Consider the following 26,494-nt stretch of genomic DNA (forward strand, 5'->3'; position numbering starts at 1 on the left):
TCAAAGGGAAAGTAAATTAAAGCAACACTAAAGAGTTTTTAGTGCCTTAAAATAATGTTTCCAAAATAGTTCCAGTGGTTCATCACCTCAAAACCGGGTGAACGGCATTTCAGCATTCGCTCTGCAGCCCTGTATTGGCTGTAACCGCACTATGTAACTTTGCCTCGTCGGGTAGCGGTTTTGTAGTTCTAATGAGACTACGAATTTGACCTGCTTTACGGCAAGCGTTACAAAAGCCGGTAGGTGGAGGCTCTGCGTGGAGATCAGAGGGAGAACACCCGGCAGGTGCGTGGAAGATACCTTCCGATGAGGCGAAGAAAAGAAAACGGGAGCATGACAAAGAAAGAGCTCGTACGAGAGTGAATATCGGACCGGCTCACACTCGTCAGTGTTGCCAGGTGTACGATAATTATCGTATTTGTACGATCATTTTGCCCTCTGTAAGATGTACGATCAATAATCCCAAAAAAGACCAGAAATACGATAATTTCACCATTCCGTGAATGTGTGGTTGTAATTGGTTGTAATCAGCCTGTCGCAACTGTCTGTCGGAGTTTTTTTGTGAATCTGAAGGCATCTGTTTCACGATTGGCTGGAAATTCCAGCCAATCGTGCTTTTCTATATGTGAGCTACGAGTGACGTGTAGGCCTATGCGTTTGCCTCAGAACAACGGCCATGATTGGCTGAACAGTCCGCTGCGCCCGCCCCATGAGTGAGGAAAAAAAATTAAGAAGAAGCAGAGCCAGTCTGGAAGAAGAAGCGCTGAAAATGAGTGAACATGTTAGACGCTATTCAACACTAGAGTGACTACAGCGCATCAATAGACTTGTTATTTTGGTTATGACGGGTGTAAGATAATTTCCCTCAAAATACGATAATTTTATGTCTCTGGTACGATAATCCTACATTTCTCACCTGGCAACACTGACACTCGTTGGCGAGAGCTGAAGGAGGCTACAAATGCAAGACGGATGGTGACCTTGTTGCTGCTGGACTTAAATAATAATAATAAGAAATAATACCGGTAATCATTTTTTTTCCAACAGTGTGCATCTGTGTACAATACATTGTCAATTATTTTATTGGCTCATGTTAGCTAAGGCGTTAGCTATTGTGGTAATATGTATGTAACTATCACTATGGCTCATGTTAGCTAATCTTAGCTAAGGCGTTAGCTATTGTGTTAATATATATGTAACTATCGCTGTGGCTCATGTTAGCTAATCTAAGCTAAGGCGTTAGCTATTGTGCTAATATATATGTAACTATCGCTATGGCTCATGTTAGCTTATCTTAGCTAAGGCGTTAGCTATTGTGCTAATATATATGTAACTATCGCTATGGCTCATGTTAGCTAATCTTAGCTAAGGCGTTAGCTATTGTGCTAATATATATGTAACTATCGCTATGGCTCATGTTAGCTAATCTTAGCTAAGGCGTTAGCTATTGTGCTAATATATATGTAACTATCGCTATGGCTCATGTTAGCTAATCTTAGCTAAGGCGTTAGCTACTCTACCTTGTCACTGGACATCGTTCAAATCGTTCATCGTTTCCAGAGCCGGTTCTGCATACAAACAAATAACGTGCGTGCGACGGTAGGCTGCGGTAGGCTAAATTATTTACCACGGTAGTAATGGACAATTCCGCTTCCAACCTGTAGGGGGACCGAAGAGGAAAACTTCTTAAGTGTTGCTTTAAAATCCAGTATGATTGCATCTGAATTCATTCAGGAGGACTGGAGTTAGATGTGATGGAAGCAGTCGTCCACATTATTTTCTCGATGAATCATAATTAAACAAAAACTATGTCAATTGAATGCAATGGCTGTAAATAAGAAGCGTACGTACCTCGACATCAACCACGACAAAACACGGGAGGAGAATCAGCTGACAGATTTTAATCAGTAAAAACGGGTGCAATATTTCACATGTAAACAATTGCAGCATCTCATTCTCAATACCTGAATAGTTACAAAGAAATCATACGTTAGTGACTCGAGGATTCCTGTAAAAATAGATCAGTTTAACAAAAGAACGACATCCTCTTTAAAAAAAAAAAACCCAATACATTTTTGCTAACCCTTTCCAAGTGCTTTTAAAGGCTCACCTCCAGGAGGGACAGCAGGTGTCTCAGCCTCATAAGTAGCCCTCTCTCTCCTGCATGTCCATTTATGATCAGGACTGTGGGAAAACATCTTCTTCATCATCATCATCATCATCATTTGACCTCGTAGCAGCATAATAGTGGCGTTTATATTTACCTCAGTGGCAGTGAAAACCAGTTTATTCTAATATTCCCGATGTGCCCTTCTAGTGTTGAAGATGTTAAAGGGCAACTACGTCAGTTTTCAAACTTCATATACGTTATTCCGCTGGTCTGAGACAGTCCCAAAAATATATGAAAACATGATCCAGTGCTAAATCTCAAATTTGTGATGTCATCGAGTATGTCTGGAAGTAGAATAATCTTATACTTGCACTTATATGGAAGCGTTATTATGAACACTGTCATCACTACTGCATTGCATTGAGGTATATTGTACTGGTGTGGAGCCCTATGTTTGCATACTGGAATATTTCACAGGAAATAGTATGCATACTAATGGTTTCATATGAAGGGTTTGGACATACTATAAAAATCTCATACTGTTTTAGCGTAGTATACAATGTTAGTATGGAGATTTAATTTATTTCTGAGGACACTACAATAAAATAAAGCTCATTTAAGTATAAAAAAAGAATAGGATTTCTACCTGATGACATCACAAGCTTGAGACTTACTTTCCTAAAACATGGACGTTAATTCAGGTGGTGTTTAAGAGTTTTTAGTGTCACGTTGATCAGGTGTAAGCCAAAGAAGGAACATCATAAAAAGGATTCATGTATGATGAAAAATAGTATGTTAAAAAAAGAAAGAGAAACTGAGCAGCAGAGCATCGATTGATGGAAATCTGCAGAAAAAAACGCACATTATACTGAATTTACCATGATAGCGTTTATAGTAGGCTACAGCTCATTTAAACACCCTGGCTGTTTTTATTTAGATTAATTATTTGGGCTTTTGTGTGAGAACCCGTGGTAGTTCAGGGACGGTAGGAAATGGGGCTGCAGGGTCCGCGTAGAAAGTTTAATTCCATTTCAACCCTTCAACAGAAATGACATGTTCTTATTTAAAAAGCACAGTTGGCACTGAATTCCCCTCCTAAGTGTGGATTAGCCCACTTTAATGAAAGCACTTTGGAGCGTTCGGTCTCAAACAAACGCTCCTTTTGTTTTTTAGCGTTTTCCTTCCAGCCGTCACTTCTTCCTCGTCCTCTTTTCCAAGACACATCACGTTTGGATTCATTCTCTCAGCTGGAATCACGTCTGTTCTCATGGATTTCAGTCCGTTTCCTGACCCTCCATCCTCTCAGGCCGTGGTCAGGAGGCCATGTGACTTTTCCTCTGTTCCTCCTTCCTCTCCTCGTCCGGCTGCTCCTCAGCCTCCGTCCTGTCCTTCAGCGCCCCCAGCAGGACCCTGAGCAGCGAGTTCTCGTTCAGCAGGTTTTCAGCAGCGTCCGCCAGCTCCTGCAGCCGCCTCACCGCCTCCGCCAGCTGCCGGTTCTTCTCCCGGTGCTGCTCCTCCAAGCTCCGCCTCTCCCGCCGCAGCTCTGCGTTCTGGGCCTCCAAGCCGAGCGCGTCTAACGCCAGACGCCTGTTGTCGCGCCACAGCTGCGCCAGCTGCTGGGAGAGACGTTCGCGGGCGTGACGCAGCACTCGCACCTCTTGCTGGAGCGCCAGGAACTCGGCACGGAGGACGGGACCGGGTCCCGGACCGGGATCTGGACCCTCTGCGTCGCTGAATTCCGGCACCGGTTTGTCTGCGTATTGCACGGAGCCGGAGTGCTGCAGGAGGAAGTGGAGGAGGTTGGGGAGCGTGATGGGCAGGTCGTCGGGGAACTTCACACTCGAGTGTTTTCTTGATGAGCAGAAACAGAGAGAAAAGTGTGAACGCTCAAATTCATTAAATTGTGCAGACAATTCCTCCGTTTTTTAGTTTATTCCTATTTCTTAATTTATATTTTGTCATATTGAAATGGTTGAGTGTGACCCCTGCAGGTCAGTGCATAAGGGAGAGGGAGAGGGATTTCTTTTCTTTTCTTTTCTTCAACTGATGTAAAAACAAGGAGCCAATTAACAAACATCTTTTTGTTTTTGAATCGCATCCACACATAATACATACAGGGATTTTACATTTAGCATTGAGGCCGTTACATTCTGGAGGTTAACTGTACTATTTATCTGCAGACTATTATCTCGATTAACCGATTAATTAGAAAAGCATCACAAAAAACTCCTCATAAGACAAAGAAAATAAATTATTTGTTGATGAATCAACTTTAAGTCAACACCCAAATGTGGAGGTACTACTGGAACGTATGTTTCTTACCTGTATTTGGGGAAAAGAAGTATGGAGGGGACGTGGTCCACCATGAACTCCCATGGAAGATCGTTACGTGCGACGTTCACCCTACACAGAGACAACGTAGCGCCGTTACCAACGAGGAACTGTGAATGGAGGTTTATCCGACGCTGAGGTAGGAAGGCGTACCTGGCCACCGTGATGGTGCTGTTGCCCTGCAGTAATCTGGCCAGCTGGATGATGACGTGGTTGAGGACGGAGCAGAATCCACACCACTGAGTGTAGTAGAAGAGCAGCACGTCCTGCAGGAGACGACACACGCTTTATACTCGACGCTGAATCCTTCACAAAACTGGACGTGGCTAAAAGGTGAGGGGTCCTCACCTTTTGGAGGTCCATGACGGAGGGCAGGAAGGAGGAAGTGGTCAGCTCCGTGATGAGGAGGCGTGGAGGCGAGTGGTGCCTGGGTTCCTCCTCCTCCCCTCCTCCTCTCGTGTCCTCCTCCCCTCCTCCTCCTCCTCCTCTCGTGGCCTCCTCCCCTCCTCCTCTCGTGTCCTCCTCCCCCACTAAATGTCTCTGTAAGAGGCTGTATGGAGCGCTGAAGTTCCTGATGAAGGCCTCTTTAAAAACACAAAATTACTATTTGGATCAGCTTTTAACACTAAGAAGAACATGCAGAGTGGTTTGAATGTGTTTCTGCTCTAAGCGTGCACGGAAACCCAAGAAATGCATTTCTAATGTTCGGCCGTTATGGTGAAAAGAAACTTGAACGTGAAACTAAAACTGGTAATAAGTTGATGATCGTAATAATAACCATAAATATCCTCATGAGTGACTTGGGAAAAAAACATCAAGATTATTATCATGGTAAAAGGTATGAAAATTAGAGCCTGATTAGAAAAATAAATACAGGTATGCATTTATCCTTAATTTATACAGGGAGACCTTATTGAAGATAATGTGATTGTTTTTCACCATAAAGGAATATATGACACATTAAAAATATACGTTTCTTAGCTAAATGAAGAATGATCCCATTGCAATTAATTTGGCCAGGTTAATGACAACATGATACTTTCATAACACCTAGTCACGGTTCCTCGACTGGATTTCTTGATCGTGCTTCAACCGGAGTTCTTGCTGGATCATCAAACAGCATCTGTCGCTTTTAAACACCAACAATAACTCCAGGGAGAGAAGTGTGTGCCGTTAATCCCATTGAAGTGATTATTGCTATATCTCATCTCTCCGTAAATGCCTCTGCTTCACGATCAGATGACACTTTTGTACGAACTCGTTTGTTTCGAGCATAGAGTTACGATCCACATAAAACCCATGTGACGTGTGAATGAAATACGGTGCTCTCTTACCCAGAGACTCCGTCAGCGTGGCTGCCGGGTCGGGCCGGAGCACGTAATGAACCTCATCCTTCAGGTTCACGATGGCTGCAAAAGAGCCGTCGCCCTGCGCTCCGGCGTCCCGGTAAAGGGAAGCGCTCCCGTTGGCCGTCGCCCCGAGCTTCACCGCCAGAGGCCAGTTCAGAGCCACGTCCAGCACGTAAAACCTGAGCGTCCTGTTGGTCTGACAGCGCAGCCCCGTGATGCCGTCCGCCCCCCACCGAGGGCCGGAGGACGAAGGAGGAGGAGGTGTGAGGGGAGCTCTCGGCGCGTCCGCCTCCTCTTTGGCTTGTGATTGGTTGAGTGGAGGTTCTACTCTCCTGCAGCAGGCACTGTATTGACTAAACGGGCTGTAGCCATTCAGGAAGTTGCTACAGCCCACCGAGGTCACAGTTCTGACGGACACGGCAGGTAGTTGGTGTAGGCAGCAGTGTCGGAGAGGCGTGGTGGAGGTCCGGCTCCACCGCGATGGACTGAGGCACACCTCACACACCCTCGTACTGGACTCCGGGACAGGAAGTGACTGGCAGCACCGCGGGTGGGGGGCGGGCCTCGTGTCCGAGCTGGAGTGGTGATGGTTGTCACAGGAATGATAACGCACAGCGATGTCTGCTACCTGAAAGACAAAAGGAACGAGTGTTTAGATATAAATACATGTGGGAGAAACTGGGAGCTTGTAAAGGGAGGATAAGATGAGCATGTGGCTTGTGAGAATAAGTCACGCTAAGTGTGTCCTGAAGCTAAACAATAATAATACTAATAAAGAACAGTACATCACACACCCTTTTAATCACTGCCTCACCCTGCTGAACCCTGTGTACAGATACAGAGCATAGACTGTAATATGAGAAGTGGACGTAGTCACTGTGATGTCACCCATTGGTTTGCAAGCTGCCCGTTTTGAAGCCTCAAGTTCGGCATTGTGACACAAGAGGGTGGAGCTACATACAACTAAATGCATTAAAAGATATTTCATATAAAAGCAAATAATGTCCCATGGGAAGAAGCGTGTAAACAGAAAGCCGTGGAGGACCTAAAACGGAGCCCTGTGGCACACCGCAAGGGTGACAGGCACTAAAGAATGAAGCACTGCCGACAACAACGCCGTATCAGAGAGGCCGACGGATCTCGACGAAACTAAGCAAGATGCTCCATTGTACCAAAATGCAGTAGGTGATGTTCACAACCCTACCTGCTGTAGAAGGGGACTGGGTTTGGATCCCAGTGGGTTGTGCGGCAGGAACAGCAGCAGGGCCGGACCTTTAGACAGCTCGCGCTCCAGGAGGCGGGACTTTGTTCCGGGAGGCTGCAGCCACTGGAGGACGCTCTCGAGGTGTTCGAACACCCAGCTACAGATGGCCGTGGATGTGAAGTTGCGTTCATTGCGAGGGAAGATCTGACAGAAAACAGACGGCGTGATGCCGATGCAATGCCTTAGTGAGTACACATCTAAAATGACAGTTTATAAACCCGTGTTTTATGGCCTGGCGTTGCTTACCAATGAGGAGTTAAATCTTCTGTAAAGATAAACCGCCTCATCTTCGTTGAGTGAGATGGCCTCTGCCACCTGTCTGTTGGTCACAACGCCGAAACGTACAACGCCTCGGAAATCTGCACCAGAAAAACTAGAAAGTCAGACATGCACCACGTTTAACCCATAACGGCACATTTCCTGCCATCTTTACTGTTGCAATGACCCAATTTTCCCAAAACCTCACCATTTCTAATCTAATCTTAGCACGCCTGTCTTGATGGAAAAGGTTTAGAAAGTCGAAACAAGTGGCTTCGATGGCGTGTGATCACTTCTTACCCCTTTTCAGGGCCTGCAGGGCCGAGGACAGATATGTGACGTAGCCGGGCGGCTGAGGAGAGGAGTTGAACTGGAAGAAACCCACCACTCGAGGCTGGAAACCACCAAGAGACAACCAGTTAGACTCCATCACAAATGGAAGGATGCACTAACTATTATATAAACTTCCGGGTCGTTCCTCAAAGAACGCTAACATTTGCATTATTTCTTGAAGAATACCTCGTGACAGGAGAGGAACTCCTCGAGTGTGGCTCTGGATGGGAGGTACGTGAGCGGCGTGATGACTCGGAGGATAAAACTCTCCACATAAGGAGCCACAAATGGACCCTTGTACTCGATAGGGCCGAACCTGCAGCACGGGAAACAACAAAGAGGAAAACGACATCATGGATCTAAAACATTAGCATTCATGAGACGCATCAGGATCTAAAACCTCGACTCAACAAAGTCCTGGAGGAATCGCCTGAAAGACAACAAACCTCTGCCAGCAGCGTCTCACCTTCTATAAAACAGATGGATGATGGGGTACCGATAGAAACGGTTCCGCTTCCTGCATTTCCCATGATTCCACCAGCAGTTCACTGCCACGAACTGCACCTGAGGGGGAGCGCAAAAATCAGTGCCTGAAGAATAAAATCCTGACATTCACACACATGTAAGTAAATACGCAGCTATAGTTACTCCTCCAGGTGTTTATTGTGTCTCTGTAAGTTGACAAGCATGTTACCATAGCAACAACAAGCTGTTCCCTGCTCCCGTACCGGTGATCCAGTGAGGTGTCGGGTTGCTATTTTGGTATATAATAAAATTAAAACAAAACAAAAAAAACCCTCCTGCGGGTTGTTTGTCGTGTGCTCTGTTGGTGCTCTGTACCTGTTTGGCCAGATTCTTGGCCACCTGCTGCACTTCCTGCCGGGCGGCCATGGAGTGAGCGCACCACGGCGCGTAGAAGAAGATGAGCGACACCTCCGCCACACTCCGGAGACGCTCCACCTGGTGGGAAAACAAGTTCAACGTTATTGACTCAATGTATTAAGGGGGAAAACAAGCGTTGTGGATCAGGTGCCTGGGCCTCACCTGGTCTAGTTGACCCAGGTAGAGGTCCACTACCGGGGCCTCGGGAGAGAAGAACCGCACCGGAGGCCGAGCTGCTGCCACCACATCCTTAGCACGGCTGCAGGAAGGAAAGAATTTAAGTTAGATTTACTTAATTCAAAATTCAAAAATGTTAATTTAATTGATTCAAGTTTTGTACTTTTGATCAGACGAAACAACCAATTTGAAGACACTGCTTTGGGTTCAACTTGTGATCGCCACCTCGACACAATAAATGAGCGTATAATCTATTTAAAATCAGCAGATTTAAAATCAGCCTCAATGACATAAATGAAGAGTTTGGCTGCAACTAACGATTGTTGTCATTATTGATCGTTGTTTTGTCCAACACTCCACAAATATACAGTCTTTGCACTATAATGATGAATAATAATAATTAAAAAAAACATCCTTTGATTTGAGGAGCTGGAATTAGAGAACAAAAAAGTAGTTGATCGATTGATAAAAAGAAATACTACTGTATTGATCGATTTAGCAGGAACTGTGTACATCTACTTCAATACTATCTTGAATAAAATACTTTTATTTGTTATGGAGTACGTTTCTAACAGTAATACTGGCACTCGTACTCACATTTAAACATCCACTACTTCTTCCACCACATAACCGGATAAGAAGCAGGATGCATCTGAGATAATTTGCTTCAAGTTTCAGTGTTAAAAGGCTGAAATCTCCACAGCTGACAGTTTTAACAAAAACACAGCTGAATGCTCCTTTAAATGAAGATACTGAGGGAAGGATCCGATCTCGGGGAGTTAGCTGTCTTTTTAAACGGCTGAGTTAAGTTAGTTAATCCTCTTAATGAAGATCCTGCTAGTTTCGCTACGTGGTAATGCCGCTAATTAGCCTTTAAAACACACTAAATGTGACTTCACAGGAAAGCTGCCAACATACCTGCATGTGAAGTGGACGGCCAGCGACAGCAGGACGCCGAGCGCGATAGTCCCGCAGAGCAGAGCCGGTCTCCGGGCCATCAGAATCAGCACCTGCCGGAGAGAGAGCCGCACCCGGCGCAGCATTACAGGCTGTCGTCGGCTCCCCGTCCCATTTATACGCCCCGGCCGCCGCTCGGCGCGTCCATGATTTGCCTTCTGGTGGGCGGAGAGGAGGACCGCTTCGACGGGGGCGACGAAGCCGACGGATTGGACATCGGCGCCGCTGGTGTGCACGCTGTTCAAACAACGGTCGGACCAACCTTTCTTCCCCACGTAGACTTTTCACTTCCGCAACAATGACGTAGAGGGGGAGAGCGTCGGGACGTTAAAAGCGCGCGTACGTGTGTTACCGTGGTGACGTAGACGCAAAAAATAAATCGCTTTCTTAACTTAAAGGAGGATATAGCTGGTGGGTGATTATCGCGTTTTAATTTGTCCGCCATATTAATGTTTGTGTGTGTGTTTTTTTTTCACGTGTCGAGTTACACACTCTTTTGAGACGGTCCCTACGTTGTTATGGCGACAGACGTTGCTGAAATGACGGCTGTTGAACACTAGAGGGCGCGCGTTCATAGCATCTCAACCTACAGCTCACCCTCAAGAAAATAAACATCGTTTTCAATTGGATTTTACTCTGTCGTTTGAGTTACTTTTATTTAATAAAACAAAGCAAGGCGTTGACATTTAGATTTTTAGCTCAAGTTTGATTGTCAACCGTACAGGAAGTACAAATATATATGGTGAAATTCTCCTACCGAGTCACTTTTGATTTAAAATACAGAAAATCCAAAATTTAAAACACACTACATGCTTTATATCAAAGATGTCACTGATGTATAAAACATACAAAACACATTATGTAATGGCTTAAATGGACTAAATGTTGTAATGTTTATAATGTACATTTTAATTGATTTAATTTGAAGTAGTCCTCCCCCCTCCCCCGGTAAATAAAATTGTATCCAATATAACAAATCACACAAAAGGATAACATTATTTAAAAATCTTTATTTTTCCTTTTGTCATTATAGAACATTAAAGAACAAAAATCACAGTGTAGAGCTTTTAAGTGCAAATGAATGTAAAAAATAAAAGGTCTTTGATAAGCTCTACCCGCCTATCAAAAGTACACTGTGAACAAAAAGGTATTTGTCAGCAGTGCCGGCAACCAAAATCACCTTTGAACAGTTCCTTCTTAAAATCATAGAGATGAGAGAAGATCTGTGTCTGCATCTCAAATTCTTTTAAGAACATTGTGTTTTTATTTTAAATGCCACATGAATTGATCGCCTGGAATTCCTGGATCACCTGGTTCTTTGTTTTCACTCGACAAAAACCTCGGAGAGCGAATTTTTCCGACAGCTCAGTGGCACCAAAGAAAGCCGGGAAAAACCGCAACAAGGTATAGAAATTCATGCATGAGTAAGGATTTCTATTCACTTATAATGCTGCCTCATTCAAACTGATACATTTAAAGCAGCAGTTGTTAATTTAATTGGTTGTGGAAGACATTTAATAAAGCAAGTCAGACAAAAAAAAATGACTTTTTGAAACTTGTTTCATTCCAGTTTGTAGATGCATAAAAGAAGCTCAGCCGTTCCGAGTGCAACGAAGCTATTCATGGAGGCCAGTTGTCACTCCCGCCAGTGTTTGAACATGACTTATCGTTTGTTGCTCAACTGCCCTCTTCAGGCAATGCGGTTTGTGAATGCAGCGACCTGTCCTAATCAATAACATCACAGATATCTCACTGTTTCTCATCTTGTTGGACACGACAGCTCAATGCCCCTCTTGTTCCACATGGCAGCCATCCAGCGGAGAGACTGGAAGCCAGACAACTTCCGTTCCAACAAGCAAATAAGCCAGTGTCATGTGAGTATACCGCTGAAAATGAAAACCCCCTCCAGCAACGGGATATCTGGCTATTTTATCCGCTGTACGAACTGCATGACATTGACTTCATGCAGTTGTTGCTACAGTGCCTGTGTCTCTGGGTGCATTAGCTGCTGCACCACCAGGTCTATATTGATGATGGGGCTGAAGTAGAGAGCCCAATAGAAGAGGCAGTTGCACACAAACTGCGGGACAAAAGGCCACAGAAGGGCGAAGGCAAACCCCTGAGATAACATCTTCCACAAGTGGTTCCACATCGTGCGTGGCATAGACCTAAAAAAAAAACGAAAGTGAAAGAGAAAAGTGAGGCGCATGTAGACGGAAATGAACAACCCGAGTCCTCGAGTCATGTGTTTACCTGATCCTGGCTCGTGTCCAGAGGCTCCACAGGGCGCAGCCCTCCAGCACAGACAGCAGCATGGCGTTCACGATGATGAAGCGAGACGTCCAGTAGTGCACAGCCAGCCAGTCCCAAGCAAACTCGGCTATCAGCTGGTACGGGAGCAGGAGGTACTTCACCAGAAACTCGGCCCACTGCCGCCAGCTGGGCTCCAACTAACGGACACGAGGACATCGTAGAAGATTAGAAGAGGTTTTAAACCATTAAGACCGGTCATACAGGTACGGTACGTCAACATGCAAGTCAGCAAAACGATTAAGATGATTCTAGCTGTGATATTTTAGTCAGAATATCGTAAAATCCCAACTTTTTCGGCGGCCCCTCGGTCGATGTTTGTCATTCCTTTGAGCCGCGTGGTGACCAGATGAAGCGAGAGAATAAGAGCAGATTTCCTCACCTGTGCGTTGAGGAAACTGCTCTCCATCGACTGGCCGATGTGTGTGATGGCCGGGCAGCAGGTGTGCAGGAAGGGCAGGAAGGTTTCCGAGTAGTCGAATAAATACAGGTAGAAGAGTGTCAGACGGGGGGAGCGCTTCAGTGCGTAGAGCAGGAACAGAGACTTCCCTGCATTGGTAGCCTGGCAGGGAGGGAGGGACATACAGATATACAGAGTTAGAAGGGGTACCACCATTCTGTTGTATTTCCGTTGTTAGACGATGGACGTTTGCCCTTTGTAAAGATCAATAGATCATCGAGTGTCTAGACATGAAGAATAAACATGCTGTAGTGGAAACAACACACGATCGTTACTGGTCTAAAAATGAGATAAATGATCAGTAATCTGGAGCAGAAAAGACTCTTTACCTTGTATTCCCAGAGGTTTTGTGGCGGTTTGACTCCCAGGACTTTAACTCTGTCCAGTTCAGCCAGAACGGCCCGTCGGTGAGCCTGATTCTCGATGCTGAAAGGAGCTTTTAACAACTCTTCTTCGCCGAGCATCAACAGCAGCCTGAAGCAGAGAAATCAACATACTGATCCCCAACGTGAACTTCTGTGGCCTGAAGATGAATGAATATGATTTTGCAGGGTATAATGTGTCCACGTTTTCAAAGTAACATCTACCTCCCGTTGACGTTCTCCTGCTGGAAGGCTTCCCTGTAGAGCTCGGCCCAGGGCCCCAAGTTCTCCAACCAGGACACCACTTCCACCGGCGTCCAGTGAGACACTGGTTTACTGATCAGAATGTCATGCTGCTCCACCACACCGCTGCTCCAGTGATAAACCAGCACCATCACCTGGAGACGGACACACAAGGAAGGTCCTTTATAACACCTTCAATGGCAATACCGATCCCATTCAAAGTTTAATCTCCACTTGAAATGATAATACAAGGTGTTTTAATGCTTACTTTCCTATTTTGTACCAGCATGATGGCACATTTTGATAAATCAGCCTTCATCCATTACTGAATGGTGAAACTGCATGACTCAGCGTTTCATGTGAGCAAAGAAAGCACGAAATCATCCAAAACAAACGGATGCTTTCCACACAGGCCTCCTTTTCCTAATTATTATTCAGAATGACCCCGAGGTCAAACATGCTGACATCTATTTACATGCTGCACACACACACACACACACACACCCTGCCACGTAGCGAAACACACAGCTACGTTGCTCCCGAGTGCCACATGGACAAAATAAACATGAACTGTTGATATAATATGAACACCGACCTCTTCTTTGAGAATATACAACAACCTAGAAATACAGTTGTAAATTATTTGAAACCAACTCTTTATGGCATATTTTCTTATATATTTTTTTTAAACTGTACTTACAGCCACACAGGTGAGTGCAGTCAGGACTCCAGAAAAGAAGAAGCCCGTTCCTTTGTGCTGGTTTGTCCTGGATCTACCCAAGTTATCGCCATACCTGGAAACGCAGAATGTGTCACATGCCATTGAACAGGTCCAGAGATCACATCATCTGCTGCATCCGTTCTGTTTTAAGCTTCACACCAAAAAGCGGCTCGTATCGTAGATTAGACGGCACTACCTCTGGAAGGCCAGCAAGCTCCGGGAGATTTTGGGGTTCGCCTGGATCTCGTCTCTCCTTCGCTGAACGACCTCACTGAACAGCTTGTCGGTTGCATCCCTAGAGAGGAAGGCATTACGTTAACAAGTGCAATTAGTAGATACCAGTGGGGTTGGGGTTAGCTCATGCTCCACCGCCAGTAGAGGAAAATAAGTGCTGTTTGAAACACTTTAGCTCTTAAACGTCTGGAAAAACGGTACGACTTACTTGGGAAAGTGAAAATCTCCTACTTAAGTCTTTCCCTTTCCCAGACTAAAACAGTGTGTGCACTGTGCAGTAACTGTGTAGAGATAGACTGATGTCAGTCACAGTGTACAATGATTATCTCCAAAACTGTCACACTGTTCACGTCTAGCCGTATTCACATTTATTTCTTATAAACCACATCACTTTCCTCTGGGGATTCAGTATTTGTGTCCAACGCCAACAGCTTAGTTACTACAGGAAAAGGAAGGACATTTATTTTAAGACGTTCACATGTTGGGACACATGTTTCTGCTTCACTGATTGAAGGAGCTGTAGGGGGCAACTTCTAATGCCAACTCTGTGCCTGTGAAGAAAAGACATTTGTAAGTACATGACTATTTGTTTATCCAAACTGGTTTACCTGGTTTTTAATATTGTGAAAGCCAAACCAGGCTGCTGTTGGAAAACAGACTACTATGTGACCCAAACCCTAACATTAGTGTCCAATCCAAACTCAATTCATCCTGAAGTTGGCGTAACTCGATGGTGCATTATTGAAAGACTACGGAGAAGCCAGAGACCTGTCTGCACCTCCGGAGATAAGTCATAATTCAGGATTAATGTCTTTAGAGAGTTTTTTTTTACGACTGTTTGTGTTCAGACAAGATTCAGCATTCGAACACATCGACTTCTTTTATTACATTTAAAAGAGGTTTTTGTAGGGGGAAAAAACGGTTTATACGGCCCAAAGTAATGCAGTGTTTTAGCATTGATACCAAAACCCGGGTATTGCATCGCCACTAGTATAACAACATTTTAAATGATACCCCGTCTTCATTTTGTAGACGTTGTCAGTAGGTCTCTGCTGTAAGTGAGAGAAATGTGAATACTGCGGTCAGAAAACAAACATTCATTGCCTGATATGGCCCGGCTGTGAAAAGCATACCTCAGCAGTATGTTGATTTTAGGAAAGCCTTCCCACTTCTCCCGGCACTCCGGACACTCGTTCTTGTGAGAGGACTCCCACCACAGAGCCAGACAGTGGCGGCAGAAGTTGTGGCCGCAGGTCAAGGTGGTGGGGTTCACCAGGATATCGTAACAACAGTGGCAGGAGAACTCGTGTTCCGAGATGCTGGTGGTGGAGGGCTTCGACTGTGGGGGGTCGTCCATTAACGCTCCCAGACCGTCATCTGATGAATCCCACTCCATCTGGTGCAACATTATCCAAGTCTGGATAAGGAGGAGAAACCAGCTTAAAAAGAAGAACTGAATGGAGAAAGTGTGAAGAGTTTAAAAAGTAGCAATCCTTAAGATTCCAGTCCTCGTTGATTCAGAATTTCTATTTGTGCATTTTTAGACAGAAATGTTGAGATACCAAGTTTGTAATACCACAAATATCTATATATTTCACAGGCTCAATCACCATTGTGTTGGCTCTTCAGTTATAGAAAGTGATTACATTTATTTTTTAATAAAAATCTTCCAAGACTGATGGTGGGTACATTCTCCAAAAGCTTCTCAGAAACAACAGACCATTCAAAGGGCCGTACCAGTGTTTTATGCTTAAAAATGTCTTATATAATATAATATAACATAACAGAATAATAGAACAGTGATACAATATCATAATATGAGTAAACTCTTGAGTAACATCAAGTCTGCATTATGTTTTATCGCTCCGGTAATTGAGTTGTGTGCTGCGATTAACTATTTATATTTTATATCGATTAAACTATCAATTATGTTTTCAATTAACTAAGTGCTTCATCTATAAAATGTTTTATATATATATATATATATATTGTTAAAAACTTTGACAAAATGAACGCAGACCTTCCTGCGACAGATTTGACAACAGATGAATGCCCTGAAATAATTCAATTCATGAATTCTTATCACTGGGTTCAGGAAATCTGCAAATAACAGCGTGAAATGGCTCGATTATAGATTATGTCATCGTCTTGCTTCGCTAGATTACATGTTAGTTCACAATTTCAAACACCATCTAGTAGCATTAGAAAACAATAAAGTGAGTCTGGGGCTCATCCCAGGACTGGAGATTGTGTGGATTATGTGTATTAGCGTGTAATCACAATAAATGTGATGGTGAGATCATGGAGTCATGCTCTCTTGGTGATAAAGCCTAGAAGAAAGAAGCCAACTGTCTCAAGACTAATGGAAAAGTTGATCTTTCAAAGCTGAGTTGGGAAGAGACAACAGGCTCAAGAGGAATCTCAAAAACCTTGAAGTCAACATAGTACAAATATCTACGAATCATGTGTTTTCAGTGCAAAAACCCTTACTTTGTAAAGTAGCCAGCAATTTAATATATCGGATTAAAAGCTAGGGGGAGTAAACAAGTACAACATTAGTAGAGGAAGTAGAAAGTGTAGAAGCTATATTCAGATACCTGCCTACCTTCTGCAACAACACACGGTGTCAGATACGAAATATAGTTATTTAAGACACCGGCATCTTATGTAACTACTTTGACAACAGCTAACGTTAGGTCAGGAACTAGCTAGCTAGTCAGTTAGCTAGCGTTCATTACGAGCTCGTTGGGAGGCAACGACAGTTTACTGATAGCGTAATGCTAGTTAGCCAGCAGATAGCTAACATTAGCATAACACAATAAACGTAACGTCATTCATCAATTTTTTGTTTACCTCGTCTCGTTGCTGGGGGATGACATCACGATCAGGTAATTCAAAAAATGCGTATCGTTTAGTCAAACCGTCCACGGAGGAGACGTTTCTACGTGAGTAGCTGTCGCCATGACTCCGGGTCCGCGCGCGCTGCTGCTGCTGCTGCTGTGGTGGTGGAATGTAGAAATTCCCCCCCGTCCACGCGCACGTCGTCGGCGTGTACGCTCGCGTGTGCCCGACAACGCTCGGTCATTGGTCACACGCTCACCTACGCGTGCAGTTGGATAGGAGGAGAAAAAAACAGTAGAAGAAGACAGAGGACGAGGTCGCCTGCAGTCTTCCTCTGTGATGTAAAATCAGCTGATTTCAGCATGTGGGTTTTTTTAAAGTTCAAAGGTCAGATTAGATCATTTTCATGTAAAGTAAGTATGCGCCATTTCTGACCTACGATGATAACAAAACAGTAACCTATTAACTTACACGTTGGCTCTGCAGGTACAAGGGAGGGCCACGCTGTATTCACAGCTGTGTTGCCAAGTACATTTATTCAAGGTACTTGAGTATTTCAATGTTATACTACTATATATATATATCATTCAGTCATATAGTCATATAGAGTCAGTACTATACATTTAACTATCCAAAAAACATAGTCGCAGGCAGTGGTGAAAGAATCTCTCATAGTACAACATTTGCCTCTGAAATGCAGTGGAGCAGTGTTGAATTTAGAAATAGACTATCAAACAAGTACACAGACTAAGTACAAGTACGTCGAATTTGTAGCCTACTTACAGTACTTCTGTAAATGTACGTAGTTTCAGTCCATAACTGCATGATCGTGCCCAAATTTAACTGGTATTTGGTGGGGGGAAATGAGGACTCGGTATTTAAATGCCTTCCTCTATTCTGTCCACTAGGTGGCGGTGTGATCCTACCAGCTTCTGACCCGTTAACCGCTGGAGGAAAAAAAAAACAAGACGAAGAAGAAGAAGAAGCGGCGGTGGCGCAACTAGCTAGCACAGCCAGTAGTTCCTGACGGGCTGCTGTCATCCACGACAACGCAACTATTTAGCTTCAGTTACTCTTCGCCCTGGTTTTCTTATGACATCCTTCAAACCCGGCGACCGCATCGCATGATGTTCGAGGTAACGGAGCTGCCATTCGGGCTGTCGCCGTACAGCTAACCGTCGTTTTCTCGGGATGTAGCGTAACTGTTATATAGTTATAACGGACGTTAGCTAGGTAGACGTTAACCTGGTGGCGTGTGTACGAAGTAACCCGTTGCCTTGTTAGGTGACGCTGGTTTTAATATTAACCCCCGTGGTAATTGTACATTAAACATCATCTTAAAATATTGTCTAGAATAGCGTTATTGCTAGCTAACGTTAGTTAGCAAATGCCGTTTGTTATTAAACTAACGAGCGTTGCATTCAGTGATAAAAACTTATCCGGGGGATTATTTATGCGTTGCTCCAGACTCGCAAGGGATTTGATATTTATATTCATAATATGTCCAAATATAAGACTGATAGTTAACGGTGCCAAATATAATGCAAGCCAACAAAACCACAACACCCAAGTTTATTTGAGCCTAACGTGATATTGTTGCTTTTCAAGCCCTTAAGATGACATTATGCTTCATCACAATACAATACGTAAATGTAAAAGATAGGAAATGTTGACTTTCTGGTTGAAAATAGAGAGACAGTTAGATAGAAGACGCAAGCAAACTATATTTAAAGCCTTAATGCGAATTAAATAGAAAAAGACACGAGAACTGAATATACAATGTACAAAGATAGTGCCACAGTAATACACAAGGAATAATAATAGTAATAATAATAATAATAATAATAATAATGATAATAATATATTCAGCTAAATATTTATATCATTATTCTGCTACTCTTACTGTTTTATTATCATTATCCTTCTATTATGTCCACAGCTGCTAAGGCTGCACTGCAAATCCACCGTTGTCTGCTGATCAATGTGAATATGAACAAATATTAACAATAATATTCAGTATGTATATTCAATATTATGCCGATTCGGTGAATTAAAATAGAGCATTAAACCATAACGTTTTTAAATATCTTCTTTAAATTGTTAACAGTTGTTTTGGTTTTATTTTATTTCTAACTTTTACATTTATGTGGTGTAAGAAAGTGGTGAACCCCTGCACACTGTACACATTGCATGCATAAAATGAGATATGCAAGGGTATGTTTCAACCTGGTCTATATCCCCATGTTTTCTGTGTTTTTTGATATTGCTCCAGTATTGAGCGAGGCTGGGAGCCGTGAAACAGGAAATTCCTCACCACCAATTTCCATCCACTCAGAGTGCTTGTTTTGCCACTGACAGGCCTGTTATTTCAATCTGGGCCTCCCAGCTGCAAAAAGAAGCATTTTTCATAGCTGCAGCGTTCTCACTCAATTCTGGACCAATTACATAAATATTACAGTCACCTAGGCACAAAAACGTGGAAATATAGGGCCCAGATGGAATGATACCGAAGTTACTCTTCAAGATGCATTGCTTGTCTCATTTCATCAATATCTTGCATCCATTTTTGGCTGTGTAATTGTTTTGGTTCTTTTCCTAAGTGTCTTCATTTCTTAATAGGATCCTGACCTCCAAGATCCGCTGAGTCTAAATGAAAACTATGATGACCAGAATTTGCAGCGTCATGTGTCAAAAAAAGCACCAGAAAGCCCAGACTATGACTGTGAGACACCAGAAATTCGAGTTATCATTAAAGAGGAAGAGGAAGGCTGGACTGTGAGTGAAAATCGTGAGTGGAATATCTTCAATATCAGCATCACCTTGCTAGATGACGCATACACTAAATGTACTCGATCGGTACTTTTCACATTTTCGTTTTGCTTTCTAATGTTCCACACAGATGAGAGCTTCGCCTCGGAGGGAGAAGGAGTCAAAGCGTGTGGGAAGGAGGCCTCCATTTCATACGGAGTACAGAGACAGCAGAGAGGGTGTTCATCGGAGAAATGTTGGGAGGAGTCGGGAGACCCCGCTCTCTATGGAGAGGGGCGGCAGAGACACATGGACTCGGAGGAGAAACCGAAGACTTCCTGTATATGTGGAAAAACGCCGGGAAATGTGACTGTGTGTCAGTGCAATAACACGGGAGAGAAACCTTTCTCCTGCTCCGTTCGGGAGACGAACCCCTGCCACATAAGGAACATGAAATCCCATCAGAGAACACACGGAGGGGACGACGTTAAACAAAGCACATCTCTGACAACAGAAGCAGAAGAGACCAAAAGATCAGCACCTTGCCAAACAGTATGTGCCTTTGTTTTTGTAGAATAATATAAGAGTATTTGTGAATATGTAAGTGGCACGTGTGAGTGATTTAAGAAAGTTTCTCTTAGGTACGAACAAAAATCTCAAGCATCGTCTATCATTGTGGGAGTCATGTACAGAAAATAGTTGCCAGGATAGCCTTTGATGGCATAGATTATGGTAATGAAGCGTCCTCAATTAATCAGGTTCAGAGAGTTGAGTGAATCTGACTAATAATCCACATACATTGAAAAAGTACGAGAGGTTTAGGATAAGAATACAAAAACGTTTTTACGTATTTCTTGTTGAAATTTACTATCAAACAAAGTTGGTTTAGATATTGTTTTCATCACTTTGCATTCCAGTCAAATGAGAGATATTTAGTTTATTCTCAGCAGAAAATAATCGTCTTGTTTTCTGTGTTTTGCATACAGGATTCTCCTGAACGTACGGCCCTGATGTCAGGTGGGCTCAAGATGGCATCTGCAAACATAGAGGACCAAACACTTCATTTGACTGTCAGACTGCAGGCAGAGGAGGAGGAGGAGGAGGAGGAGGAGGAGGAAGAAGTAGTGGAAGAAGAACAAGATGAAGAAATCAGCGGTTTAATCAACTCTGATGGAGAAGTGGTTGAATGGGATGCCAGTAAGTTATTCATGTTCACAGTTTAATGAGTTCATAATTCACGACATTAGCCTTTATGTTTCACGTAGAACGCAGCTATTTGTCGTCACGTGAGGCGTCTCTTGAAGCCGAGCTAACGATGTTGGTTTTTACAGGAGACGGTCCCGACCGAGGCTCTGACTGCAGAAAAAGTCCTCAACCTAGCAAGGTAACTTGTGTTAAGACACAATTGATCAGTTTGGTGATACAAAAGCATAGATGAGGACAAGTCTGATTGCATATCTAATAACACTGCATATAATACAATTCAACAGGACAACGTGTACAACATTCAGAGTGACCGTGAAAAATCCTAAAATCCTTTAAAGTGCAACATTAAAATAGACACAGTGACCAAAACATACTTACCAGAGTCTCATTGCAGGTTGGATAAAGTTAGAATAATAATAGTTATTATTACTGATTAACATCTACCAGTTGCCTGCCGTTGCAAGGCACTACTGCCATACTGTGATTACATTTAACACGATAAAGATGCATTTGATCTCTGCTGTGTTTGTTGGCTTTAAGGGTGAATTTGGCGTTTTTCAACCTGGTCCTGTTTTCTAATGTTTTTGTATCTAGGGGACTGATGGGGGGACAAGAATTTGGTCTGCTATTGAGTGAAAACGCTGCAGCCAGGAGCCGCTAAACGGGCTGTAATAAAACCGTACAGGTAAACTCCTCACTGTCTATTTCCTCTCCACTAAAACCCGAGTCTGTCATTGGCCAAAAACAGTCACTTTTAGTGGACGTGAATTGACGGTGCCGAACTGCCCGGTATGGTTACATCGCTGCAGCGTTCTCCTTCAATACTGGACCAATTCCAACAATAGTTGTCCCCATTAGCCACGTAAAGAACCAGAAACATGGGCTCAGGTTGGGAAACAGCGGCGTAGCGCTCTGCTGTTACCCAGCGAGCGCGTTTCTGATGGTTTTGAATGATTATGATCGCAGGGTGGCGTCCTGTCCGACTCTCAGCTGCAAGGCCAAAACCAGAGAGGCAGCAGTAGTCCGACGCTCATCATGGAAGTTGTGTCTGTGGGGGAGGACGAAGAAAGGGAAGAAGGGGAGGAAAAAGGGAGAGTAGCAAAGATGGCAGCAGTCTCCTCCTTATATCGTGGTAAACACAAGTCAAACAACAAATGAGAGAACGTGTACGGGTCGTGACTCGGTTATAACTCTGCACACAATGTTACCAGGAAAGAGACCCAGGAGAAAGAAGAAGGTTCCAGAAATAGCGGCGGTGTCGTTGGACGTCTCGGCCGCACAGAAAGAAGCTCCTGCAACTCCCGGTGAGTGAAGATTTTCATGATGATTGTACGTATGGAGGATTCAGAGGAGTCATAATAAGAGTTTCTTTTATTGTATTCAGAATTCAGCATCAGCATAAAGACGGTTTCTTTCCACGTGAGAATAATTTCTGCTGCTTTTCTTTGCCACAAAGTAAAAAGAAGGGGAAGAAGAAAGATCCCAAAAGCTCCGGTGTTGTCTGGTGAAGACCTCGAGGCAGAGCCAGGAAGTGAGTGTTCTTCCTTTTTCTGCTGAGTGAATGTACGTTTATGCTTCTGAAATTATCATTTTGCACGGTATTGGTTTGTTCTAGTTAGTCTTACTTTTTTTTTTATTATCTTGCAGTATCAAGGCGAACCCGAAGAAAGATCAATTTCCCGACCATCGTGGAATCAGAAGAATTAAACTCCAAAAGTGTTCGCCGGGTTTCTGGTAAGACAAGAACAAGTTGATTCTGGTCCATTGAATTTGGTTTGAGCAAGAAAACAAAAAAAGGTCCACTTTAAGATGTGGATATGTGTGTTTTTATCATCACTGGGTTAGGGCACATCGTTTACTTTTCTGTCGGAAAGAAAACCACTTTTGCCGTGAAGTTTGGTTACGTTTCAACCTTTCCTCACTCCTTCCTCTGATCTGTCATATTTTAAACATCATCCACATGCATTTGACTTTTACAGATCAATGAACTGAGTGGGGAAAAAACATTTCCTAACAAATCACTGGTTCTTAAAAAATAAGAATGTCATTTTGAACCAGTTCCTACAAAACCATAATTATATGACTGATTAACATCTGTTTAATGTTTTAGACTGAAGCTATAATGTTTTTTGTTGTTGTTTCTTTTACAAGCAAAGCGAACTTACAGGAAAAGGAAAGATGCCAAACTGTCTGCTGGAGGAGAAGGAAAGAACGCAGGTGTTTCTGCTGGTAAGAGCTCATGAAATGGGCCGTGAGAGAGTTTAGAACTGGTGTGATGGTGCAGCTGCAGCTAATCCTCAGCCACGATCTTTGGTTTGCCAAAGGAAAGAGAGAGTCCCTGTGTTTGAATTGTTTGAAGTCGTCTCATGCCATGTTACCATGGTAGCACGGTTAGCTCAGTTGGCTCATAGTTAATACTTCTCCATGGCTGCCTGATTTAGAACAGCAAGGTTGACAAGAATCAGAATCACGTTTATTGACCAAGTATGCGTTCACATGCGAGGAATTTGACTCTGTGTTTTGCATCTTTCTCAAGTTACAGAAGATATAGAAATAGCAGCTAGGGACAAGGACCACAGAGCTAATAAAGGTAAATACTAAAAACCAATAAAGGTAAAACATAGACAGGACTCTTATTCTCTTACTCTTACTAAAAGTCTGGTGTTCTGTTGCACACTAAACAACTCTGAGTATTTGTTATAGGACCTTTCCCCATGTTATGTGAAGCACCAGCAACATATCTGGTTAGTCAGATAATAATCTTTTGAATTGGTTCATTTAAGACCAACTTAACACAACATAACTGCGGCAGTAACACAAACTGCCTGCAGGGGGTGATGTGTGAAAGGTTGAGTTTGTGAGTGAGTCTGTAGCACCTAAAAATAACAAATGGTTTGTGGTGTATGTGATTGTGTTTTGATAAATCTATAGGCTGATTTTTTTTATTTATTGATTTTTTTCATTAAATGAACCGCCTGACTTTTTAAGTCACTTATCACTCTCTTTTTTTCCCGCCACAAAGGGAAGAAGCGCCCGGGAAGAAAGATGGTTCGTGTTCCAATAGAAATCCCTCCAGAGATGCTGAAGAAGCCCAAAGAGAAGATGGAGTACCACTGCTCAGTGTGTGACAAAGAATTCCCTCACGCCTACAAACTGGAGAGACACGGGCTGATCCACACCGGAGAGAAACCGTACTGCTGCTCCATCTGTGGGCGGGGCTTCAACCAGAAGGGGAATCTCAAGACGCACTACAAAGTCCACTTAGGTGAGCCGTTACAGCACAACCCAATCCTTTACAGTAGCCTCCGACAATATGTGCACTTCTATAGTTGTCTGTGTGTATAAGTACATGGTTCCCATGGACACAATTTGCCATTGAAATATGGTTTTGTAGCGCATTGGTGTCGTTGTGTTGTCTCTGAAAGGGCCTTCCCTGACTGAGAGACTGTAGTGGACAATAAAGAGAGAAAACAACCCACACAGCGGGTTGTTTTCTCTCTCAATTCAATTCAAATTCAATTCACAAAAAAACTCTGAATAAAATAGATGAAATTGAGTTTCACGCTATTTCAAACTAGAGGGACAGATTATTCTGCATTCTTTCCTGAGAACCCTGCATGCAATGTACATATTTTCTTTTACCTTTACTATATATTTTTTACAAATATTTAGTGCCAAATGGAAAAGATGTTATCTCGAGTTTTGGTATTGTTTTGTAGAGCAATACAGGAAAAATGTCAAACCGTTTTTGTCTCCAAATTACTGATATATACCAATATTTGAAGAATCCACAATGCTTGGAAAAACAAAATGGATTTTGTTACAGTAACATAAACCTGGTTCAATATAAAACTGATGTCCTAAACGATGCACAGATTGTAAAACGTGATTCGTGTCTCCTTGTTCCCGTTAAGGTCGTAAGGGCGCCGTGGATTTTGAGGACGAGGTGGGTCCCATCGCGTCAGAACTCTCCGAGTACTTGAAGTCTCTGCCGGGGGAGTCCAGGATCAGGTCGTCCCTCCGTTGCCTGGAATGTGGAAAAGAATGCGAGAACCACTCGGCGTTGCAAGCGCACCACGTCACCACACACACAGAAACCGCCGGGGAGTCGGACACGGCGGAGCACAGCGCGTCGGAGCTTCTCTTCTGCCGCCGCTGCGGCGCTCAGTTCGGCGAGAAAGAAAAGCTGGAGGAACACATGAAAACCCACGTCAAGGCGAAGCCCTACTCGTGTCCCGACTGCGGCAAGAGGTTCATCAACGAGAGCTACATCCAGATCCACCAGCGCATCCACACCGGGGAGAGACCCTTCCTCTGCTCCCAGTGCGGCCGAGGTTTCCACACGGCCTCCTCGCTCAAGCTGCACGAGATGCAGCACTCCGGCGAGAGGCCGTTCGCGTGCTCCATCTGCGGCAAGACGTTTCGGATCAACTCCTACCTGACGGCACATTACCAGACGCACATCAAAGACAGACCGTTCATCTGCAGCGTCTGCGGGAAAGGCTACTCCAGAGCCGAGGAACTGAAGGTGCACCACAGGCTTCACACCGGGGAGAGACCCTACGAGTGTGGGGAGTGTGGCAAGAGCTTCATTTACCGCCAGGGTCTGCGGCAGCATCAGCGCACGCACGCCGGGAAACGCATCGGCCCGACCAGACAGCTCGGGAGGCCGAAGCAGCAGGCCCGACTGGACGTCTAACAGTTCATCTGTTGATGCTTTTCTTTTTGTTGTGACTGTGTTTGAGATATTACAGTAAATCGCTCTCGTTGCCCATTTTTCTGCCTTCCGTTCCCCTCCCACCCGCCGCAGAGACGATTCCTGTGTCTGAAAATATTAGCGTGGGTTGGCAAGAATAACGTGGAAGCTTACTGTGTTGTCTTTCTTGTATTCATGTTTTGTACCCATGTTTTTGTTCACTACTCTCTAGCAGCCCATCTGTACAATTTCAGTGCCTTTGTATCATGCATGCCAAATACTAATACTTAATGTTCAAAAAAATATGCACAATATCCTTGTTATTTTAAAAATCCATGTTGATGGAATACAGACTTTTTTCAGAAACATGTCGGGGGTTGTTTTGTTTTTTTCTGCAATTGAAATAGTGCATCTTTAGGTTATGAAATGTGTAGTAAGAAAATCAGCTGATTAACTCAACTTTGACAGCTGATGTTATCATAGCACAACATAGAGCACATAAACTCCACCAATCCTATATGGATGCCAAAACAACTTGTTCCTTAAGTGGCAGAATCCTCCTCCTTCTCCTTCTCCTCCTCCTCCTCCTCCTCCTCCTCCTCCTCCTCCTCCTCCTCCTCCTCCTCAGGGAGCAGTCATCAACTCGACCCACTCCTGCAGGATAATCAACTTCCTCATTGTGCATCAGAATGCGGAGAATATGTCAAATTCTTATAGTTGTGACAAAATATATCTTCAGACTGAGCTTCTATCCGTCGCCTGTGCAAGTGAGCCTTCAGAAAATTATCATTCTGATCAATTCTTCATCATGTATTGCAATATGGAACCACGGTGGATGAAATTAACATTAATTACAACGTTAAAGTGAAAACAAACCTTCACAAAACTGATATAAATAAAGTACAAGATAAAAATAATTGAGTGCTGATCACACACCTGCAATTTTCACTTATCTTATTTAGACAAACAAGATAATCATGTATTTTGAGTTTCCACCGAGGAAAAGGCACCT

General features: G+C 43.6%; 3 protein-coding genes across 5 annotated transcripts; 1 reads left to right on the forward strand and 2 right to left on the reverse strand.

The window, feature by feature from the left end:
- Positions 1–1,881: 1,881 nt before the first annotated feature.
- txndc11 (thioredoxin domain containing 11) lies at positions 1,882–9,889 on the reverse strand. Of its 3 annotated transcripts, none has more exons than XM_084002329.1 (14): positions 9,623–9,889; positions 8,690–8,786; positions 8,486–8,605; positions 8,112–8,209; positions 7,832–7,961; positions 7,613–7,706; positions 7,301–7,413; positions 6,995–7,198; positions 5,776–6,418; positions 4,937–5,025; positions 4,790–4,876; positions 4,595–4,707; positions 4,433–4,513; positions 1,882–3,961 (listed from the first exon to the last, which is right to left on the reverse strand). In XM_084002329.1, the coding sequence occupies exons 1-14, from the start codon at positions 9,745–9,747 to the stop codon at positions 3,424–3,426; spliced, it is 2,532 nt and encodes an 843-aa protein (XP_083858455.1). In that variant the 5' UTR covers positions 9,748–9,889; the 3' UTR covers positions 1,882–3,423. The 3 variants fall into 3 exon arrangements, with proteins under 3 accessions (XP_083858455.1, XP_083858454.1, XP_083858453.1); XM_084002328.1 differs by having other exon boundaries at positions 4,790–4,883; positions 4,920–5,025; XM_084002327.1 differs by having other exon boundaries at positions 4,790–5,025.
- A 765-nt stretch (positions 9,890–10,654) lies between these two features.
- LOC311008668 (bifunctional apoptosis regulator-like) lies at positions 10,655–17,005 on the reverse strand. The gene is made up of 9 exons (XM_084002478.1): positions 16,845–17,005; positions 15,125–15,408; positions 13,954–14,052; positions 13,737–13,830; positions 13,019–13,191; positions 12,761–12,905; positions 12,354–12,533; positions 11,915–12,111; positions 10,655–11,829 (listed from the first exon to the last, which is right to left on the reverse strand). Exons 2-9 carry the CDS (start codon positions 15,397–15,399, stop codon positions 11,637–11,639), a joined length of 1,356 nt encoding a protein of 451 aa, XP_083858604.1. The 5' UTR covers positions 15,400–15,408; positions 16,845–17,005; the 3' UTR covers positions 10,655–11,636.
- Positions 17,006–17,823: 818 nt separating this feature from the next.
- On the forward strand, positions 17,824–25,850 carry LOC311008621 (uncharacterized protein). Its single transcript, XM_084002384.1, has 12 exons — positions 17,824–17,968; positions 19,452–19,620; positions 19,732–20,132; positions 20,567–20,777; positions 20,912–20,964; positions 21,753–21,918; positions 21,998–22,090; positions 22,243–22,317; positions 22,434–22,520; positions 22,938–23,015; positions 23,809–24,051; positions 24,701–25,850. The coding sequence occupies exons 1-12, from the start codon at positions 17,957–17,959 to the stop codon at positions 25,483–25,485; spliced, it is 2,373 nt and encodes a 790-aa protein (XP_083858510.1). The 5' UTR covers positions 17,824–17,956; the 3' UTR covers positions 25,486–25,850.
- Positions 25,851–26,494: the final 644 nt, after the last annotated feature.

The sequence above is a fragment of the Eutrigla gurnardus genome (genome assembly GCF_963514095.1).
Source record: "Eutrigla gurnardus genome assembly, chromosome: 3".
NCBI lineage: Eukaryota > Metazoa > Chordata > Actinopteri > Perciformes > Triglidae > Eutrigla > Eutrigla gurnardus.